Here is a 20038-nt window from a genome sequence, read left to right as displayed (position 1 = left end):
GTTGGATTAAGTAATTATGTAGATCGTTGTTTGCCTTGTTTAGCTTGGTTTTGTCGTTCGGGGCGAGCGTTCGTTGCCAGTGCTTCTTTGCGGCTCTTTTTGCTTTGATTAATCTTTGAAGTTCTATTGGTTGCGTTTGTTGCGCGTTTGGTGTGACGACAATTGTGGTCGCTTCTGCAAATGCGTTGGAAATATTTGTTTCGAGTTGGGCTGTAGTGTGTTCGAGTTCCTCTTGGTTTTTGGGTTTTGTAACTGGGATTTTGCAGAGTATGTCTTTAAAAATTTTCCAATTTGTGAGTTTCTTGTTGGGGAGGTGTTCTTCTTTCTCGGTTTCGATGTTAATGTGTACCGGGTTATGGTCACTTGAAAGGTCTGGGATTGCGTAGATGGTTAATTGTTCAGAGATGTTTTTTATTATTGCGATGTCTAAAATATCAGGAGTTGTGTTGGCACTGAAGTGTGTTGGATCGTTGGGTGCAATGACGTTTAGGAGTCTGTTTTCAGCGTAGAGACGGAGATTTCTACCTTTGGCGTTGGTGGAGTTACAATTCCAATCTGTATTTTTGGCGTTTAAATCACCTGCTGCTATCGTTGGTGTGTTTCCGTTGAAAATCTGATCAAGGATTCGTTCGTTTAGGTTTTTGTGTGGGGGAGAGTAAACAGAGTAAACTCTCATTTTATTGTTTCTGTTGTTGATTTCAATACCGATGGCTTCGATGTCGTCGTTTTCTTCTGTAGGGGCTAGTTCTTGATGGGTAATTTGTTTTTTAATGAGGATGGCTACGCCGCCACCTCTGCGGTTTTGTCTGATTTTTGAGTACGTTCGGTAGTTAGGGAATGAGATGTTGTCGCAGTTTCGTAGGTGCGTTTCCGTGATTAAAATTATGTCAATTTTATGCTCGTTGATGTAGTTTTCTAATTCAGGTTTTTTGTTTAGTAGTCCGTTGGCATTCCAGGTTAGTAGTTTAAGCATGTTGGATGTCATGCTTAAATCAGCGAAATAATTTTGAGGATGGTGTTGCTAAAAGTTGTTGATTGTTCTGGGGTAGGCTTGAGCTCGCTGTACTGCACGAGCAGCGTGGCTAGTTCGGTGGCGATTTCTTGCTTTTTATTGTGTGTTTTGGGTGTGGAGACAGTGTTTGTTGTTTTTTCCTGGCGGGTTTGTTTCTGTATTTCTTGAATCGAGACAATTTCCGGTTTAGCTGTTACGCCCCAAGCAGATGCGGTGGAGGCGGCGGTCCTTTGTGGTCTTTTTTTGCACAGTTTGGAGATAGAGGTGTGTTCACCTCCACAATTAGCGCATTTCGCGGGCGTGGTCTTTTCTTTTGGGCATTCATGGGTGCTGTGTGGTTCAGCGCATTTCATACACCTAAATTCTGTGTTGCAGTTACGCTGCACATGTCCGTACTTTTGGCAGCGATGGCATTGTATAACATTGATTGATCTTAAGGGCTCAAGTTTTATATTTAGGCAGTTTATTGCCTTAATGTTGTATATGGATTTATATTTGCGTTCTATTTCAATTAGAATCATTTGTATCGGTTTTCCGTGCTTTCCATTCATCCTGGTGATTTTTTCCACAGGGTAGCCCTGTTCTTTCAAATCGTTTATAATTTCTTCGTCTGACATTTCGATGGGGACGCCTTTGGCGACGATTTTTAAATGTTTTTCTTTGGTAAGCTGGTGAGTATAAAACTCATACTCATTTTCCTTCATTAATTTGTACATTTTTCTATAATCGGTTATCGTCTGCGGTTGGATTTTAATCCCGGTTTTAACCGAGGTTGCTCTGGAGTATTGTATTTTATTGCGCACGAGTTTTGCGGAGACTTCGGTCCATTTATTTTTAGTTGTTAGAATAATCGGGGTAGTGTTGTTTTGCTCGTCTTCGTTCTCAGTTAGTAGAAGATCGTATGGATTTTTTGTGACGAAGTTTTGCTTGTTTGAGTAATTAAAAGTAGATTTGCTTACTTTTTTGGGATGAATGAATTCGTCCTCCTCTCGTTGTCTTTTGGCGTCTGCGTTGGGAATTTGGGATGAGATTTCTTGTTCGTAGTTGTTGAGACTGGCGTTTTCGGATTCAATATCCATGAATCGCATTTCGTTTCTTCTCTCAATTGCGGCTTCGATGAGCCTTTCGAGTTCAGCGGCGTTGAGGTCGTAGATGGACGGCCTGCTGGGACCGTCTCCATCCATTTTGGCACTTTTTATGTTCACTGTGTCCTTTTTCACTGTGTGCTCCGAGAGCGCCACACTTGTTAACTTGTGTCACTCACTGTAACTGTTTGTGAATTGCACTTTCTATGTCACTTTGAAGAATTGAGGTTGCACGGATGCAAAATTCAGAACTGCTAGCACGATACGTACGCATCGGTGGCCGGTTTCAGAGTGTCAAAATTTCATTCCGCGGGACTATTTATAAGTTACGGCAGCTCCACCTCGCGTTAAAAACGAATCCACCAATGGCGTCGCCGTATGACTCATCGAGTTTATAAAACGGCCGTTGGCGCGACGAAAATTTTCAGTTGACTTTCGAACGTTCGTACGTACGGTCGGTCGTTCGGTCGAAGCAAGCAAGCAAGCTACTACCTACGTTAATTCTTTTCATTTGATTCATCCGATATCCGAGATGGCGAGAACTAAACAGACGGCTCGTAAATCTACCGGTGGCAAGGCACCTAGAAAACAGTTGGCCACGAAGGCGGCCAGAAAAAGCGCTCCCGCCACCGGAGGTGTCAAGAAACCTCACCGTTACAGGCCCGGTACGGTCGCCCTTCGTGAGATTCGTCGTTATCAAAAGAGCACTGAACTTTTGATCCGCAAGCTGCCTTTCCAACGTCTCGTCCGAGAGATCGCCCAAGATTTCAAGACCGATCTCCGTTTCCAAAGTTCGGCCGTGATGGCACTTCAAGAAGCCAGCGAGGCTTATCTCGTCGGCCTCTTCGAAGACACCAACTTGTGCGCCATCCACGCCAAACGTGTCACCATCATGCCGAAAGACATCCAATTGGCGAGACGCATTCGTGGCGAGAGGGCTTAAATTTCCTCCATCCATCCATCCGATCCGACCATCTAGAATTAACAAATTCTTCATCTTCGAAGGTGTTAAAAGAAGAAAAAAAAAATCGGTTCTTTTCAGAACCACAATTATTTTCCAACGAATTGAAAATTTATCGTTCGCGCATGCAACTTTTTGAGATTGAAAAAAAAAAAAAAAAAAAAGTTAGGTTATGTGATTTATTCACAAAATTCGTACTTACATAAAACGATAAACTTTTGCTTTTTTCTTTCACATTAAATTTTCTTTTAACTGAGACTATTTGAAACATTATTATATAATAAAGTTTATCATTCTTTGTAATAACACTGTTTCGACAGTCAAATGAATAGACAAGAAAATCAAATGAAAGTATGTATCTCCTCAACAGAATGTGCATTGTCCAAGCGAATCTTTCGTTCGTTTCTTGAAAATAATTGTGGCCCTGAAAAGGGCCATTTATTTGTATCGATGGTGCCCCTACGTCGATATATACGATCGGAGCACGTTCCCGAAACCACCAGGACGTCGTCGTCGTTGAAAAAATTAAATCATCGTCGTCGACTTTTCACTTCTTTCTCTTGGGTGAAGCGGTTTTTTTCGCTTTGGCGGTGACGGCTTTGGCCGTTTTCGGTTTCGGCGCTTTCGGTTTCTTGGTTGGACCGGCCTTGTTGGATTTCTTCGCTTTCGATGGCGTCTTGGGTTTGACGGGCGATCTGGAGGCGGCGCTGGCTTTCTTTTCGGGAGCGGACGCAGCCTTTCTAGCCTTCGATACGGCGACGCTCTTCTTTTCGGCGGCAGTTTTCTTAGACTTGGCCGAAGCGGCGGGGGCGGCCTTCTTACCGGCTTTTGAGGCGGATCCTTTTTCGGCGGACGTCGGCGCTGACGCGACGGAACGTTTAGCAACGCCCGTCTTCTTGGATTTCGCCGATGACGACGCGGTCGCAGCGGCAGATCTCTTTTTCGTGGCGGACGGAGCCTTAGCTGCACCGGTGACGGCAGAAGCCAACTTGAACGAACCGGAAGCTCCTTTTCCTTTGGTTTGGACCAACGAACCGGATGCGACGGCGCCCTTAAGGTACTTCTTGATGAAAGGCGCAAATTTTTCCGCGTCGACTTTGTAGTTGGCCGCGACATATTTCTTGATCGCCTGCAACGAAGAACCGCCGCGTTCCTTCAAGCCTTTGATGGCGTTGGTGACCATCTCCGAAGTGGGCGGATGAGAAGGTTTGCTTCTCGGATTTTTGGGCTTCTTCTCCTTCTTCACCGGTGAGGAGCCGGAAGTGGCACCGGCGACCGTCGAAGCTGCTTGATTTTCTACGTCGGCCATATTTTCGTCTATCGCGCGCGCGTTTTTTTCTTTTTATTATAGGTAGGCTTATTCTTCGGTGAAAGAACGAATGAACTTTACAGAACGAATTGGGCGCCAAAGTCAAAGTGTTGGCGCGTTCGAAAACGCGCGGACCGCGGACTAAACGAAAGCCTTCTCGTCGAGTTAGAAAATTCAGTGGGCCTCGAATACAGCTTTCGCGTGATGGCATCGTTCTCTTTACGCGAAGATCACCGCCTCCGGGTGCGGGAACATGAGCGATTCGGTCGGCGATGGCCTCCTGAATAACCTCAAGTTTTCCCGGACGACCAGCCGACCTCCAAAAGCGAACAAGGACCGATCGAACGTCGACTCGAACAAAGACCCTCCGAAACAAGGAGATGACATCCAAGTTCGACGCCGACGTTACGCGTTTTCCACGAATAACAGGAAAGTTCCGCTTTCGACCAGACAAACTTGGAAGCATCCTCTACAAGTTTCACGAACGAATCGGTCGAAAAGTACGTGCGATCTTTTCGAAAATCGCCTCGCAAAGAGACGCAGCACGGATCGGAGCGACGACCGACGAACCTGCAGAGTGTAGGAAAAAAATTCACAAACGGTCGAAGATGACGTCCGAGAAGGTCGAATTTTTTCAAGAACGAAGATAAAACCTTCGCCTTTCGTAGGAGTTGATTTTTGAAAACGATCTTGACGAACAGGTCGGAAAAAAAACGATGTCAATTTCGGACTCGACCATGAGAAACGAATTTGTACGACGAACGGACTTTTCGAACGACTTTTTTCGCAAAATCGACATTTTTTCCTCAAAAATTACCTCACACGACGAAATCCCATCATCGAAACATCACCGAAAACAGTTTTGACGGCGAAATTCTCGTCAATTTTACGAAAATAAAGGGAAAATCAGACGGACCACCGTCGAACATCCAGCGACGGGAACGGACGAGTTTTTTAATTTTTCTTGCCAATTCATTGCGAAAGAAGCAATTTTTCTCGACGAAACCATTTTATAATCATAAAAAAAACTCCCCAAACACCACAAACCAACAAAAATACGGAAATCTTGCATTGTTTGCATTTTTCAGACACTCTAAATAAAACTACGTCGATGTCGGCGGATTTTCAGTCGGTCGTCGGTCGACAGAAATCCAACGAAATTTTCATTTGTTCTTCTCAAAAACGAAAAACAAACAAATCAACAAAACATTCCCTACTATTAGTCGACATTTCGAGCAGAAACTACGAACGTCGAAAGATTTAAAAAATGAAATATGTAGGTGTGCGTGCGTGCGTACTTACTTGAAACTTTTTTCTTGTTTCATCGTCGCACTGGAACAAATTAAATTTTAATGCAATGTAAACGCGACCACACTTTCGACGAAAACATCTCTATGAATCGAACGACGTCGGAAAAAGAATAAATCGAGAAGAGAACAAATCATGAAACAACACACACCCACCCCGCCCGGCCCGGCCAGAGTGGTGGGAATTTCGATGAATGAACAGACAAAGAAACCAACTCTGTTATCAGTTCTAAGAAAGAAAGCAGGTAGCGGCGGCGGCGAACCTTCGACCGTACTACGGTCAGTTCATGAATTAACCCCGTCCGTTCGGAGTTTATTCATCTCCGGTCCGTGTCGGCGTTTACTTCAAGTGGGTGCTATTTCCATCTAAGCAAGCAAGTGAGTAAGTAAGTTCTCAAATTTTAAATTACGTTAATCGCAAGTGACTCGTTGAGATCGTCAAACGAACAATTTAATTTAACGCCTCATACGAGTTTTTTTTTTTCGTCATTTTGTCGCAAAAAAAAAACTAAAAAACGACTCGCAAAAAAAAATTTTTTTTTTTTCTTCTTTTAAATCTTGTACATTTTCTGACATGTGTACCATCGAAAAATGTCACATCCAAACGATCGAACAATCACAAAAAATCGTCAACGTACCATCTTGGAAAATTTTACCAGGCAACGACCATACCACGTTGAAAACTACCGGTTCTCGTCCGATCACCGAAGTCAAGCAACGTCGGGCGCGGTCAGTACTTGGATGGGTGACCGCTTGGGAACACCGCGTGCCGTTGTCTCTACTCTTTTCTTTTTTTATTAACATTTCTGATGTCAAACTTTTTTTAAATATATTTTTCACTATTTATATTTTCTCTCAGGAACTTATATAGTATGAAGACGAAAATTTTTAATTCGTTCGAGTTGAATTTGTGGTTCTGAAAAGAACCGATTTTTTTTCTTTTTTTTCCAACCAACTTCCAAGCTGCTCGAGGAGGATTTATTTTGAACTGGTGTATTTGGTGACGGCCTTGGTTCCTTCAGAAACGGCGTGCTTCGCCAATTCACCGGGCAAAAGAAGACGCACCGCCGTCTGGATCTCCCTGCTGGTTATGGTCGAACGTTTGTTGTAATGAGCGAGGCGACTGGCTTCAGCAGCTATACGTTCGAAGATGTCGTTCACGAAACTGTTCATGATAGACATAGCCTTGCTGGAGATACCGGTATCGGGATGGACCTGCTTCAACACCTTGTAAATGTAGATGGCGTAACTCTCCTTCCTCCTGCGCTTCTTTTTCTTGTCGCTCTTCGAGATGTTCTTTTGAGCTTTTCCGGCCTTCTTGGCCGCCTTACCGCTGGTCTTGGGTGGCATTCTCTTCTAGTCGTCGAGTTAAAAAAACGTTTAAAAACAGAAAACGAGACAGACACGACGTGCACGTTACGACGAGTATACTCGATCTAAAACGCCGCACACCTAAAATCCCTCTATTTATAACGAGCGAGCGACAAACAGGCGCTCCGCCTTAGTTCGTCGTTCGACCATTGCCCTAACGAGATGGCGCTGTACCGACCATATAAATTTCTAGCCTTCGCCGCGTTCGGCATTTATTTCAAGCCGTACGTTTGTCAGTGCGCTTCGTGTCAGTCGCAGTAGGTGTTTTGCTGTTTATATCGTATAACAACATGTCCGGAAGAGGAAAAGGAGGTAAAGTGAAGGGAAAGGCGAAGTCTCGTTCCAGTCGTGCCGGACTTCAGTTTCCCGTCGGCAGAATTCATCGTCTTCTGCGTAAAGGAAACTACGCCGAAAGAGTGGGTGCAGGTGCTCCCGTTTATTTGGCGGCCGTAATGGAATATCTAGCCGCCGAAGTTCTCGAATTGGCAGGAAACGCCGCCAGAGATAACAAGAAAACCCGTATCATTCCGAGACATCTTCAATTGGCTATAAGGAACGACGAGGAGTTAAACAAGCTCCTTTCCGGCGTTACCATCGCCCAAGGCGGTGTCTTGCCCAACATCCAGGCGGTGTTGTTGCCCAAGAAGACCGAAAAGAAGCCTTAAATTTAATTCTTCGCCGCCGTCATCTCGAACGAAAAACAAAAACTTTTATAAAAACCATCTTCACATCGGCCCTTCTCAGGGCCAAAAATTCAACTCGAACGAATTGATTTTTTCGCCAAAATACAACAACCTATGAGAATCATGTTAAAAAGTCTTTTAGATATTTTAAAGTTAAACCGATCAATTAATTCATTATACGAGCGTAGACTGAACGGAAGATTTTCGATTACATTCAACCAAGAAAGATGATTTTTACGACTTTTCATCGTAATTTTTAGAAAAATTCAATGCCCGACTAAAGCACGAACTCGACAACTCTATCTATAATAATTTATTGATTATCTAATTCAAGAAACATTCCGATTCGTCGTAAATTTCTTCACATTTCGCACATTAATCTGTTAAGAACATACACACACACACCGGTCGCCTATACGTGCTCTCCGTCTCGATAATTTCTTGCAGCAGCAGTCGTCAGCGGTGAGCCGTAATACTACAATCAATCGTTTTATTTGCTATGAGATTTTGTTTCAAGTCACGTCTGAGGAGAGTAACTCTACCCCATATTGGACATAACCTCAAATATACTCTTCGTGGCAAAAACGTTCTTTTAACGATGGTCATTCTAACCTAAAACTGCTGTCAAAATTGTCAAAGTCGCCGCCTGGATCACAAATTAAAATGATCACTCACTCCGTACGATTTTCATTTCGATTTGAAGACAAACACACAATTGAGCAACATATTTAATTCGTTTGATTTATTTTGTGGTTCTGAAAAGAACCGTTTTTTTTTGTTTGTTTGTTTGCTTGCCTGCGGGGGGTTTGTTGTTATTCCTCTGAGGATGCGGATACACGTCATAAAATGATAAAATTAACCGCCGAAACCGTAAAGGGTACGACCTTGACGTTTCAGGGCGTAGACGACGTCCATGGCGGTGACGGTCTTACGTTTTGCGTGTTCGGTGTAAGTTACGGCGTCACGGATGACGTTCTCGAGGAAGACCTTCAACACACCTCTGGTTTCTTCGTAGATGAGACCGGAAATACGTTTCACACCACCACGACGAGCCAATCTTCTGATCGCCGGTTTCGTTATACCTTGGATGTTATCGCGTAGAACTTTGCGATGACGTTTGGCGCCACCTTTTCCCAATCCTTTGCCACCTTTACCACGACCGGTCATCTTGATAAAATTAGGAAATTCTTCGTACAAAACGACGTAGCTTCGACCAAGTTCGTTATGGAACTAACGTCAAAATTTCATTCCGCGGGACTATTTATAAGTTACGGCAGCTCCACCTCGCGTTAAAAACGAATCCACCAATGGCGTCGCCGTATGACTCATCGAGTTTATAAAACGGCCGTTGGCGCGACGAAAATTTTCAGACTCTGAGTCCAGCATCGGAACGAGTAGGGTCACGCCTTCTTGTTTCCTTCAGCGATCCAGAACTTCCATTCGAGGCATTCGCAGCGAAACAAATCGTGCTTTTCAGCGCATAACCAGTGCTTTTCAGCGCAAACAAATCGTGCTTTTCAGCACCACAAAGACGTGCTTTTCAGCGCATCGCAAATCATTAATGAGATAAAAGCTCAATTAATAAAAAATTCCTGACTTCCCAAAGTCCCGACACATGAAAATAAAATTCATGTTGGGTGACTCCGCCCACCCGTCACAAATTAATTTTCGCCCAATTTGAGACACGAATTAAAATTCGCATCGCACCTGGACAGAAGAAAATTCCACGAAGTCCGCCCAATCCCGAAGATGGCTGGGACGCTGTCCCTCGAAGAAACGGTGGCGAAAGCCGTCGCGGACTTGGGGGAAAAATTGCGAGCCGAACTGCTTGAGTCGCTGGTGAACGGAGTCTTTTCAGACATCCGTCGCGACCTCATCGATGCGGTTCTCCAGGCACGACCGCAATCCCCCGCTGTCCTTCCTCCACCAACGGACGAAGAAAAAGCGGAGAAGAAGAAGAAGAAATCGAAGAAATCGAAGAAACCGAAGAAGCAGGCACCCGAACCGATGGAAACAGCTGGCCAATCAGCAACGGCTGAGACAGCTGTTCCATCGACGTCCGCTGACGTCTCGACGCCGCTATTCCCCGAAAAGACCTCTGAGGAGGTGTTAGTAGGCGGCGGCGTCCCAGAGGCCGACGCGTCAATGGAACTGGTTTTCTCCTTTTCGGAGGAATCGGAACCTGAAGAGGAACAATTCACGACCGTTCTAAGCCGAAAGGCCAAAAAACGAAGAGTGGTTGTTTCCGAGAGCGAGGAGGACGACGAACGCGAGGCGCAATTGTCGACGAAGGCCCTTTCGAGGAACTTCAAGTCGGCTAAAAAGCCCCAAAAGGTCGTCCCCGAATCTCGCGACCAAAACACGACTTCGGATCGTCTGGAGAAAATCCCACCGGTGATTCTCCACAGGGACGAAATAACGAAGTCGTGGAATGAGGTCTCCACACTTCTTCGGAGTCACACCATCAGCTACACCAAGGCAAAAGCGGTCGTGGGTGGAATAAGAATCCAGCCAAGTACTGTCAACGATTTCCGTCGCATGACGAAATTGTTCGACGTGGAAAAGCTGCCTTTCCACTCCTTTTCGCTGAAAAGCGAAAAACCGTTGAAAGTCGTCCTACGTGGAGTCTCGTCAATGGCTGACATAAAGTCGGTCGAACAAGAACTCCTGGGGCGCGGATTCGCCGTGGGCAAATGCTCACGCATGATGGCGAATAAAAAACCGCTGGACATGGTCGTAGTCGAGGTTCCACGTGAACATCGGCACATTTACGACCTAACGACGGTTCAAGGCCTCCAGGTGACGACAGAGCCGCTGAAGAAGCGCCGGTCTAACGGCCAGTGCTTCCGTTGCCAGCAGTGGGGTCACTCACAGCGCGGCTGTCACGCTACCACCAGGTGCGTGAAATGCGCTGGACCCCATGTCTCTCGAGAATGCGATGGCAAAAACCCAAAGAAATGTGCGAATTGCGGAGGTTCGCACCCGGCTAATTTTAGGGGCTGTCCCAAGCATCCCAATGCGGGATCGGACAAACCCCAAGTCGCCACTCCCACCGTGGCGGCGCCAAAGAAGCCGGTACCAGCAAGGGGCATCCCCGAAGCGTCGAAACCAAAAGTGGAGACCGGGAAACCCGCTAAATCTGCTGCAAAGCAGGTTAATAGCGGAACTCCAGGTCCACTCAAGGTGACGCCGCCCCCGAAGGCTCACAAGGGACAGTCCTCTGCCACAGACTCCAACTCCATGGAGATAGTGGCGCGGACAATTGGCGAGATGTGGAGCGACTTCGCAGCCACTAAACCAAGTCCCGACAGGTTAACGCGCTTTAAAAAGCAGACAGACCAGCTGATGGAAATTTTAAGCCAGGCATTGCATGGTTAGAAAAATTAAGCCGGAGTCACTGCAGGTGGTCGTTTGGAATGCCAACGGCCTCCGACACAAGCGCAACGACCTAGAGCGTTTCGCAACGGATGTCCAGGCGGATATTCTTTTAATTTCGGAGACACATCTGCGACCAGCAGATAATCCAAAATTGAGAAATTTCGTCCTGTACAGAAATGACAGACAAAACGGCGGAGGTGGAGGAACCGCTGTTTACGTCAAAAATTCGATCGATCACAATGAGATTGCGACTCCGCAACTGGAACGATTGGAGGTGACTGGCATCGCCGTACACACAGCAAACGCTGGTACGCTGAAATTGTACGCCGCCTATGCACCACCCTCTCGACTCCTGGAGTCTGATCTGGAGGAGATCTTCGACAATGACGGCGGCGCTACCGTATTGGCTGGGGACCTGAATGCCAAGCATCCCACTTGGAACAGTCGGGTCACAAATGTCAAAGGACGGTTGCTGCACAGATTTGTCGATCAGCGGGACATGGTAGTTCTTGGACCGGAGGAGCCGACCCATTTCGGGCATGTCGGCCGACCTGACGTCCTAGACATCGCAGTCCTGAAAGATGTCGTCCACCAGACGAGAATCCAAGTGATCGGCGGCGAGTTGGACTCGGATCATGACCCGGTGATTCTTCACCTGGGGCGTGAAGACGAGATGGACCCGCCGGCAGAATACGACAAAGTTAACTGGCAACTTTTCAAGGAGTCATTAGCTACCAGAGTCGGTCCAGTGCCGCGGATTTGGGTGAAGGAGGATATCGATCTAGCTATCGAAAACCTCGAGAGCCGCGTCCGAGAGGCGAAAACTGACGCTACGACCACGGTGTCTCTAAGAACACGTCGTGACGGCCTACCGCCAGACATTCGAGACCTAGTGCGAGATCGAAACCGAGCTAGAAGGCGGTACCGCCGCACCCTAGCTCCAGTAGATCGAGCCGATGTGAATCGTTTGTGTGCGGAAGTCAGACGGAGACTTCAGGAGTACCGTAACAGTAAATGGTGCCAAAAACTCGAAGAGTTGACCACGGAGGACTGTTCATTGTGGAGAATGACCAAAGTCCTTCGAAATCAGCGCAAGCCGCTTCCTCCAATTCACGGTGAAGACGGAGTCGTCTACACAGATGAGGAGAAAGCTGAGGCTTTTGCGCTAAATCTTGAACGACAATGCAGCCCCAATTGGGAGCATGCAGACCCTGACTTTGTCGAACTGATCGAAAGATGCGTCGAAAGACGTCTCAACCAATTGCGCGCTCCTGAGATTCGACCAGTTTCTCCAGCAGAAGTACGGTCGATGATCAAAAAACTGAAAGTCAGAAAGGCCCCAGGTCCTGATGGCATCAGCAACAAGATGGTACGACAATTTCCTGATCTCGCGGTCATGCATCTTGTCGCCATCTACAACGGAATGCTGCGATTAGTACATTTCCCCGAGAAATGGAAAATCGCCGACGTGATCTTTCTCCCGAAGGGGGGCGGAGCTCAACAGTTTCCACAAAATTATCGCCCAATCAGTCTACTTCCCTGCATGGGGAAAATGGCGGAGAAGGTGATATTGTGGAGACTAAAGGACTTCGAACGAGAACACGACATCATCCCACCGGAGCAATTCGGATTCAGGGATGGACATTCTACCACCGACCAAGTGCTGCGAGTAGTGGAACATGTCACAGACAGTTTCAATCGAAAACGGCACACTGGCGCGGTGTTCTTGGATGTGGCAAAAGCATTCGACAAAGTGTGGCACGAGGGGCTTCTCCACAAGCTACTCGACGCCGGCTTTCCGATCGGTTTGGTGCAAATCATCCGATCATACCTGGAAAACAGGAAATTCCGAGCGAAGATTGGAACAACGAGATCGACAATGAAAGACATCACTTCTGGGGTACCTCAGGGGTCCATACTTTCGCCGTTCTTGTTTGCCATCTTCATGTCAGACGTCCCGAAGCCAGTAGACGCCGATTCCACAACGGCACTCTACGCTGACGACACAGCAGTCTTGGTTCGAAGCGGTTCCGCTGAGACCGTGACTCGCAAACTCCAAGAAAACCTTGACAGGTTGGAGGAGTGGTTCACTCGCTGGAGAATTGAAGTTAACGCTGCCAAAAGCAGCGCGGTACTCTTCACCAAAAAGCGAACCAGGGACAACAGAGTAATAGACCCAGATGGCGAAGTCTTCATGTTCGATACCCCAATCCCATGGAGATCCGAAGCCAAATATCTGGGTGTTACTCTGGATCGAGGAATGACCTGCAAAACTCACACCACTGGTGTGAGGAACAAGGCTTATGGCATCATCTCGCAGATTTATTCCATGATTGGGCGACGCAGTCGTCTCTCGATTGGCAATAAACTCTTGATGTATAAGACCATCGTCCGACCGGTAATGATGTACGCGTCCCCAGCTTGGGGTCACGCTGCAGCGACGCACATCAGACGCCTCCAGAGGGTTCAGAACAAGTTCCTTCGCATTGCACTCAACGCACCATGGTTCGTTCGCAACACCCAGCTTCATGAAGAAGCAAAAATGCCGTCTCTTAAAGACTTTATGCTGGCAACAGCAGAAAAGTACTTCCAAAGAGCGGCTCAACATCGAAACCCACTCGTTCGCGTAGCCGTGGACTACGACGAACAAATTCATCACAAGCACAAGCGCCCGAAAATGGCGCTTGTGAGGTAAGGTACTCTGTATCTCAGGCCGAACAAGTTCGGCACAAATCAGATTTGGTTTAATATTAATTCATTTGTATGTTTCAGACAATCAAGCAGACGGAAGAGTTCATGGCACGTCCCAACACTCTGCAAGCAACAAGTTGCTCCAAGGCGAAAATTTTCAGTTGACTTTCGAACGTTCGTACGTACGGTCGGTCGTTCGGTCGAAGCAAGCAAGCAAGCCACTACCTACGTTAATTCTTTTCATTTGATTCATCCGATATCCGAGATGGCGAGAACTAAACAGACGGCTCGTAAATCTACCGGTGGCAAGGCACCTAGAAAACAGTTGGCCACGAAGGCGGCCAGAAAAAGCGCTCCCGCCACCGGAGGTGTCAAGAAACCTCACCGTTACAGGCCCGGTACGGTCGCCCTTCGTGAGATTCGTCGTTATCAAAAGAGCACTGAACTTTTGATCCGCAAGCTGCCTTTCCAACGTCTCGTCCGAGAGATCGCCCAAGATTTCAAGACCGATCTCCGTTTCCAAAGTTCGGCCGTGATGGCACTTCAAGAAGCCAGCGAGGCTTATCTCGTCGGCCTCTTCGAAGACACCAACTTGTGCGCCATCCACGCCAAACGTGTCACCATCATGCCGAAAGACATCCAATTGGCGAGACGCATTCGTGGCGAGAGGGCTTAAATTTCCTCCATCCATCCATCCATCCATCCGATCCGACCATCTAGAATTAACAAATTCTTCATCTTCGAAGGTGTTAAAAGAAGAAAAAAAAAATCGGTTCTTTTCAGAACCACAATTATTTTCCAACGAATTGAAAATTTATCGTTCGCGCATGCAACTTTTTGAGATTGAAAAAAAAAAAAAAAAAAAAAAAAAGTTAGGTTATGTGATTTATTCACAAAATTCGTACTTACATAAAACGATAAACTTTTGCTTTTTTCTTTCACATTAAATTTTCTTTTAACTGAGACTATTTGAAACATTATTATATAATAAAGTTTATCATTCTTTGTAATAACACTGTTTCGACAGTCAAATGAATAGACAAGAAAATCAAATGAAAGTATGTATCTCCTCAACAGAATGTGCATTGTCCAAGCGAATCTTTCGTTCGTTTCTTGAAAATAATTGTGGCCCTGAAAAGGGCCATTTATTTGTATCGATGGTGCCCCTACGTCGATATATACGATCGGAGCACGTTCCCGAAACCACCAGGACGTCGTCGTCGTTGAAAAAATTAAATCATCGTCGTCGACTTTTCACTTCTTTCTCTTGGGTGAAGCGGTTTTTTTCGCTTTGACGGTGACGGCTTTGGCCGTTTTCGGTTTCGGCGCTTTCGGTTTCTTGGTTGGACCGGCCTTGTTGGATTTCTTCGCTTTCGATGGCGTCTTGGGTTTGACGGGCGATCTGGAGGCGGCGCTGGCTTTCTTTTCGGGAGCGGACGCAGCCTTTCTAGCCTTCGATACGGCGACGCTCTTCTTTTCGGCGGCAGTTTTCTTAGACTTGGCCGAAGCGGCGGGGGCGGCCTTCTTACCGGCTTTTGAGGCGGATCCTTTTTCGGCGGACGTCGGCGCTGACGCGACGGAACGTTTAGCAACGCCCGTCTTCTTGGATTTCGCCGATGACGACGCGGTCGCAGCGGCAGATCTCTTTTTCGTGGCGGACGGAGCCTTAGCTGCACCGGTGACGGCAGAAGCCAACTTGAACGAACCGGAAGCTCCTTTTCCTTTGGTTTGGACCAACGAACCGGATGCGACGGCGCCCTTAAGGTACTTCTTGATGAAAGGCGCAAATTTTTCCGCGTCGACTTTGTAGTTGGCCGCGACATATTTCTTGATCGCCTGCAACGAAGAACCGCCGCGTTCCTTCAAGCCTTTGATGGCGTTGGTGACCATCTCCGAAGTGGGCGGATGAGAAGGTTTGCTTCTCGGATTTTTGGGCTTCTTCTCCTTCTTCACCGGTGAGGAGCCGGAAGTGGCACCGGCGACCGTCGAAGCTGCTTGATTTTCTACGTCGGCCATATTTTCGTCTATCGCGCGCGCGTTTTTTTCTTTTTATTATAGGTAGGCTTATTCTTCGGTGAAAGAACGAATGAACTTTACAGAACGAATTGGGCGCCAAAGTCAAAGTGTTGGCGCGTTCGAAAACGCGCGGACCGCGGACTAAACGAGAGCCTTCTCGTCGAGTTAGAAAATTCAGTGGGCCTCGAATACAGCTTTCGCGTGATGGCATCGTTCTCTTTACGCGAAGATCACCGCCTCCGGGTGCGGGAACATGAGCGATTCGGTCGGCGATGGCCTCCTGAATAACCTCAAGTTTTCCCGGACGACCAGCCGACCTCCAAAAGCGAACAAGGACCGATCGAACGTCGACTCGAACAAAGACCCTCCGAAACAAGGAGATGACATCCAAGTTCGACGCCGACGTTACGCGTTTTCCACGAATAACAGGAAAGTTCCGCTTTCGACCAGACAAACTTGGAAGCATCCTCTACAAGTTTCACGAACGAATCGGTCGAAAAGTACGTGCGATCTTTTCGAAAATCGCCTCGCAAAGAGACGCAGCACGGATCGGAGCGACGACCGACGAACCTGCAGAGTGTAGGAAAAAAATTCACAAACGGTCGAAGATGACGTCCGAGAAGGTCGAATTTTTTCAAGAACGAAGATAAAACCTTCGCCTTTCGTAGGAGTTGATTTTTGAAAACGATCTTGACGAACAGGTCGGAAAAAAAACGATGTCAATTTCGGACTCGACCATGAGAAACGAATTTGTACGACGAACGGACTTTTCGAACGACTTTTTTCGCAAAATCGACATTTTTTCCTCAAAAATTACCTCACACGACGAAATCCCATCATCGAAACATCACCGAAAACAGTTTTGACGGCGAAATTCTCGTCAATTTTACGAAAATAAAGGGAAAATCAGACGGACCACCGTCGAACATCCAGCGACGGGAACGGACGAGTTTTTTAATTTTTCTTGCCAATTCATTGCGAAAGAAGCAATTTTTCTCGACGAAACCATTTTATAATCATAAAAAAAACTCCCCAAACACCACAAACCAACAAAAATACGGAAATCTTGCATTGTTTGCATTTTTCAGACACTCTAAATAAAACTACGTCGATGTCGGCGGATTTTCAGTCGGTCGTCGGTCGACAGAAATCCAACGAAATTTTCATTTGTTCTTCTCAAAAACGAAAAACAAACAAATCAACAAAACATTCCCTACTATTAGTCGACATTTCGAGCAGAAACTACGAACGTCGAAAGATTTAAAAAATGAAATATGTAGGTGTGCGTGCGTGCGTACTTACTTGAAACTTTTTTCTTGTTTCATCGTCGCACTGGAACAAATTAAATTTTAATGCAATGTAAACGCGACCACACTTTCGACGAAAACATCTCTATGAATCGAACGACGTCGGAAAAAGAATAAATCGAGAAGAGAACAAATCATGAAACAACACACACCCACCCCGCCCGGCCCGGCCAGAGTGGTGGGAATTTCGATGAATGAACAGACAAAGAAACCAACTCTGTTATCAGTTCTAAGAAAGAAAGCAGGTAGCGGCGGCGGCGAACCTTCGACCGTACTACGGTCAGTTCATGAATTAACCCCGTCCGTTCGGAGTTTATTCATCTCCGGTCCGTGTCGGCGTTTACTTCAAGTGGGTGCTATTTCCATCTAAGCAAGCAAGTGAGTAAGTAAGTTCTCAAATTTTAAATTACGTTAATCGCAAGTGACTCGTTGAGATCGTCAAACGAACAATTTAATTTAACGCCTCATACGAGTTTTTTTTTTTCGTCATTTTGTCGCAAAAAAAAAACTAAAAAACGACTCGCAAAAAAAAATTTTTTTTTTTTCTTCTTTTAAATCTTGTACATTTTCTGACATGTGTACCATCGAAAAATGTCACATCCAAACGATCGAACAATCACAAAAAATCGTCAACGTACCATCTTGGAAAATTTTACCAGGCAACGACCATACCACGTTGAAAACTACCGGTTCTCGTCCAGTCTTGTCCGAGCGCTCGTAGCGAACGGACGTGCGATAGAGAGCTCCCCCTCTCAGTGTTTAAGTTGTGACCACAGTGCAAAGTGCCACGTGCCTTGAATAAAGTGAATCGTGTCCCAATTGTTGTTTTAACAACAAGAGGAATTAAACCAAGTTCGATACAGCGCAGGCTGGTTAAGCCTGCACTGACCACCGAAAACATGGCCAGTTCGAGCCTCAACTGGCTGAAGCCGAAGAAAACGGTGAAAAAAGTGAAACAAAAGGTGAGGTACGTGCCAGTACCAATCGACGCTAACCGATTTCAACCAATCTCTTCTGATGAAGAGGATGAAGAAGACAACATGGAGACGGAGGAAACATCCTCCAGGACAAAAACCACCGCGACCGCGAACGAAAGGAGACCGCCGCCGATCATCATCCACGGCCGGAACATAACGCACAACCGTCTCAAAGAATTGTTCGCGGATTGCGACAACGGTTACCAGGTCCGTTACACAAGGGAGAAGACCCTTGTGTACCCCAACACAACAGACATCCACACGAAGATGAGAAACAACCTCACGACTGGAAAAGTAGAGTTCCACACGTTCACACCAAAAGGACTCAAAACTTCAACGTTCGTCATTAAGGGTTTGGACAACAACCCTGAGCCCGAATCCGTTCTTGCAGAGCTCAAGAACTGCAAGATCGAAGCCACCAATGTGAGGAAAATGGGGCCCAACACCAAGAGGCCCCATTACATCGCAACAGTGACCGACAGCGAGACTGCCGAGTCACTCAACAAGAAATGTCGGGCGATTCTCAACGTCAGGGTGCGTTTCGAGAAATACCTCAATAAGAAGAAGATGACACAGTGCCACCGGTGCCAGGCATGGGGCCACGGCACGAGGAACTGCAACCTCGAACCGACGTGCGTAAGATGCTCCCAGTACCACTGGACCCGCGACTGCCCCCATAAGCCCGACCCGACGTACATTCCCAAATGTGCCAACTGCGGGAAACAAGGACACGCTGCCTCGCAAACCACGTGCGAGGTCTACATCGCCAAGGTAACCCGCATCGAGGAACTCCAAGAAGAAAGGCGTCAGAAGGTCGCCAACAAGAGGGCTAAATTAGCCCCCGCGCCGATCCCAAAGGTCAATCCGTGGACCCAGCCAAAGAAACCAACAGGTGAGTCCATTGTTTTTACTAATAAATCATTTCCGCCTCTGCCGACGCCTTCAACGAGCGCAGCAAATTCGCCAATTTTAACAAGGCAAACACCAACCAAAACGAAAATTCCAGAAACAAGCAGCATGACAGAATTTTGTAAAATAAACGCCGAAATTTCCAGGCTGAACAAAAATGTAAATATGAAAAACTTGCTCATAATACTTAAAGAACTGAACAATGCACTTGAAAAATGCCAGTCTCAACAAGAAAAGCTGTTCGTCTGCATAGACGTTCTATCCAAAATGGGAGACGCTGGCTATGAGCTGTAAATTGACGATAGTTCACTGGAACGCAAACGGTCTGCATGAAAAAGCTGCGGAATTATTGAATTTTATTAAAAATGGTGGAATTCACATTATGGCAATTAGCGAAACGCGTCTCAAAAGTAAAGATCGGCTTAAATTCACCAATTACACGGTTCTCAGAAAGGACAGAACGGATGTCATTAGGGGAGGTGGGGTTGCTCTCCTAATCCGTAATGACGTCCCCTTTGAACACATTCCCACCCCAAATGTAAGATTCCTCGAAACCCTAACGATTAAGATCGAGAACAACATTTTCATAACATCAGTTTACAACCGACCAATCAACTCAATTAGGGACGCGGATTTAGACATAATTAATAATCTGGGAAGAAAGCAATTAATTCTCGGGGACTTCAATGCGAGACACACAAGCTGGGGTTGTCACGCAAACAATAGTAACGGGTTCAGGCTCTACAATTACTTAGAAAACACAAGCTTGATAATTAACAGAACTGCTGATCCAACTCATTTCCCAATTAACGGCATGACACCTACCTACATTGACTTGACAATCACGAAAAACATGGTAATCTCAGAACCCAGATCAGTGACCGCACTCAACTCGGATCACAATCCTGTGATTCTTGAGATTCCTGACATGACAATCAAAGACAAAACAATCCAAATCAATTCCTATAAACAAACCAACTGGCCCCTCTTCCGCAAAACCCTTGACAGACATGTTGAACTGACGGAAATCAT

The 20038-nt window shown here is 46.4% G+C and overlaps 1 protein-coding gene and 1 non-coding gene across 2 annotated transcripts; one reads left to right on the top strand and one right to left on the bottom strand.

Annotated features, from left to right (window-relative positions):
- Positions 1–987: 987 nt before the first annotated feature.
- Positions 988–2304, bottom strand: LOC148165639 (uncharacterized). The gene has a single exon (XM_088049693.1). It carries the CDS (start codon positions 2194–2196, stop codon positions 988–990), a length of 1209 nt encoding a protein of 402 aa, XP_087905819.1. The 5' UTR covers positions 2197–2304.
- Positions 2305–6332: 4028 nt separating this feature from the next.
- On the top strand, positions 6333–6452 carry LOC148165638 (5S ribosomal RNA). Its single transcript, XR_015771296.1, has one exon. It is a non-coding gene; the product is annotated as a 5S ribosomal RNA (ribosomal RNA).
- Positions 6453–20038: the final 13586 nt, after the last annotated feature.

This window comes from Gnatocerus cornutus, unplaced genomic scaffold, assembly GCF_029298725.1.
Source record: "Gnatocerus cornutus isolate USDA-ARS CGAHR unplaced genomic scaffold, icGnaCorn1.1 ctg00000261.1, whole genome shotgun sequence".
NCBI lineage: Eukaryota > Metazoa > Arthropoda > Insecta > Coleoptera > Tenebrionidae > Gnatocerus > Gnatocerus cornutus.
The sequence above is the reverse complement of the archived record's forward strand: the minus strand, read 5'-3'. Positions and strand labels throughout refer to the sequence as shown.

Bases quoted from the DNA above. Each gene is read 5' to 3' on its own strand.
- LOC148165639 (XM_088049693.1), bottom strand. From the start codon at position 2,196: ATGGATGGAGACGGTCCCAGCAGGCCGTCCATCTACGACCTCAACGCC.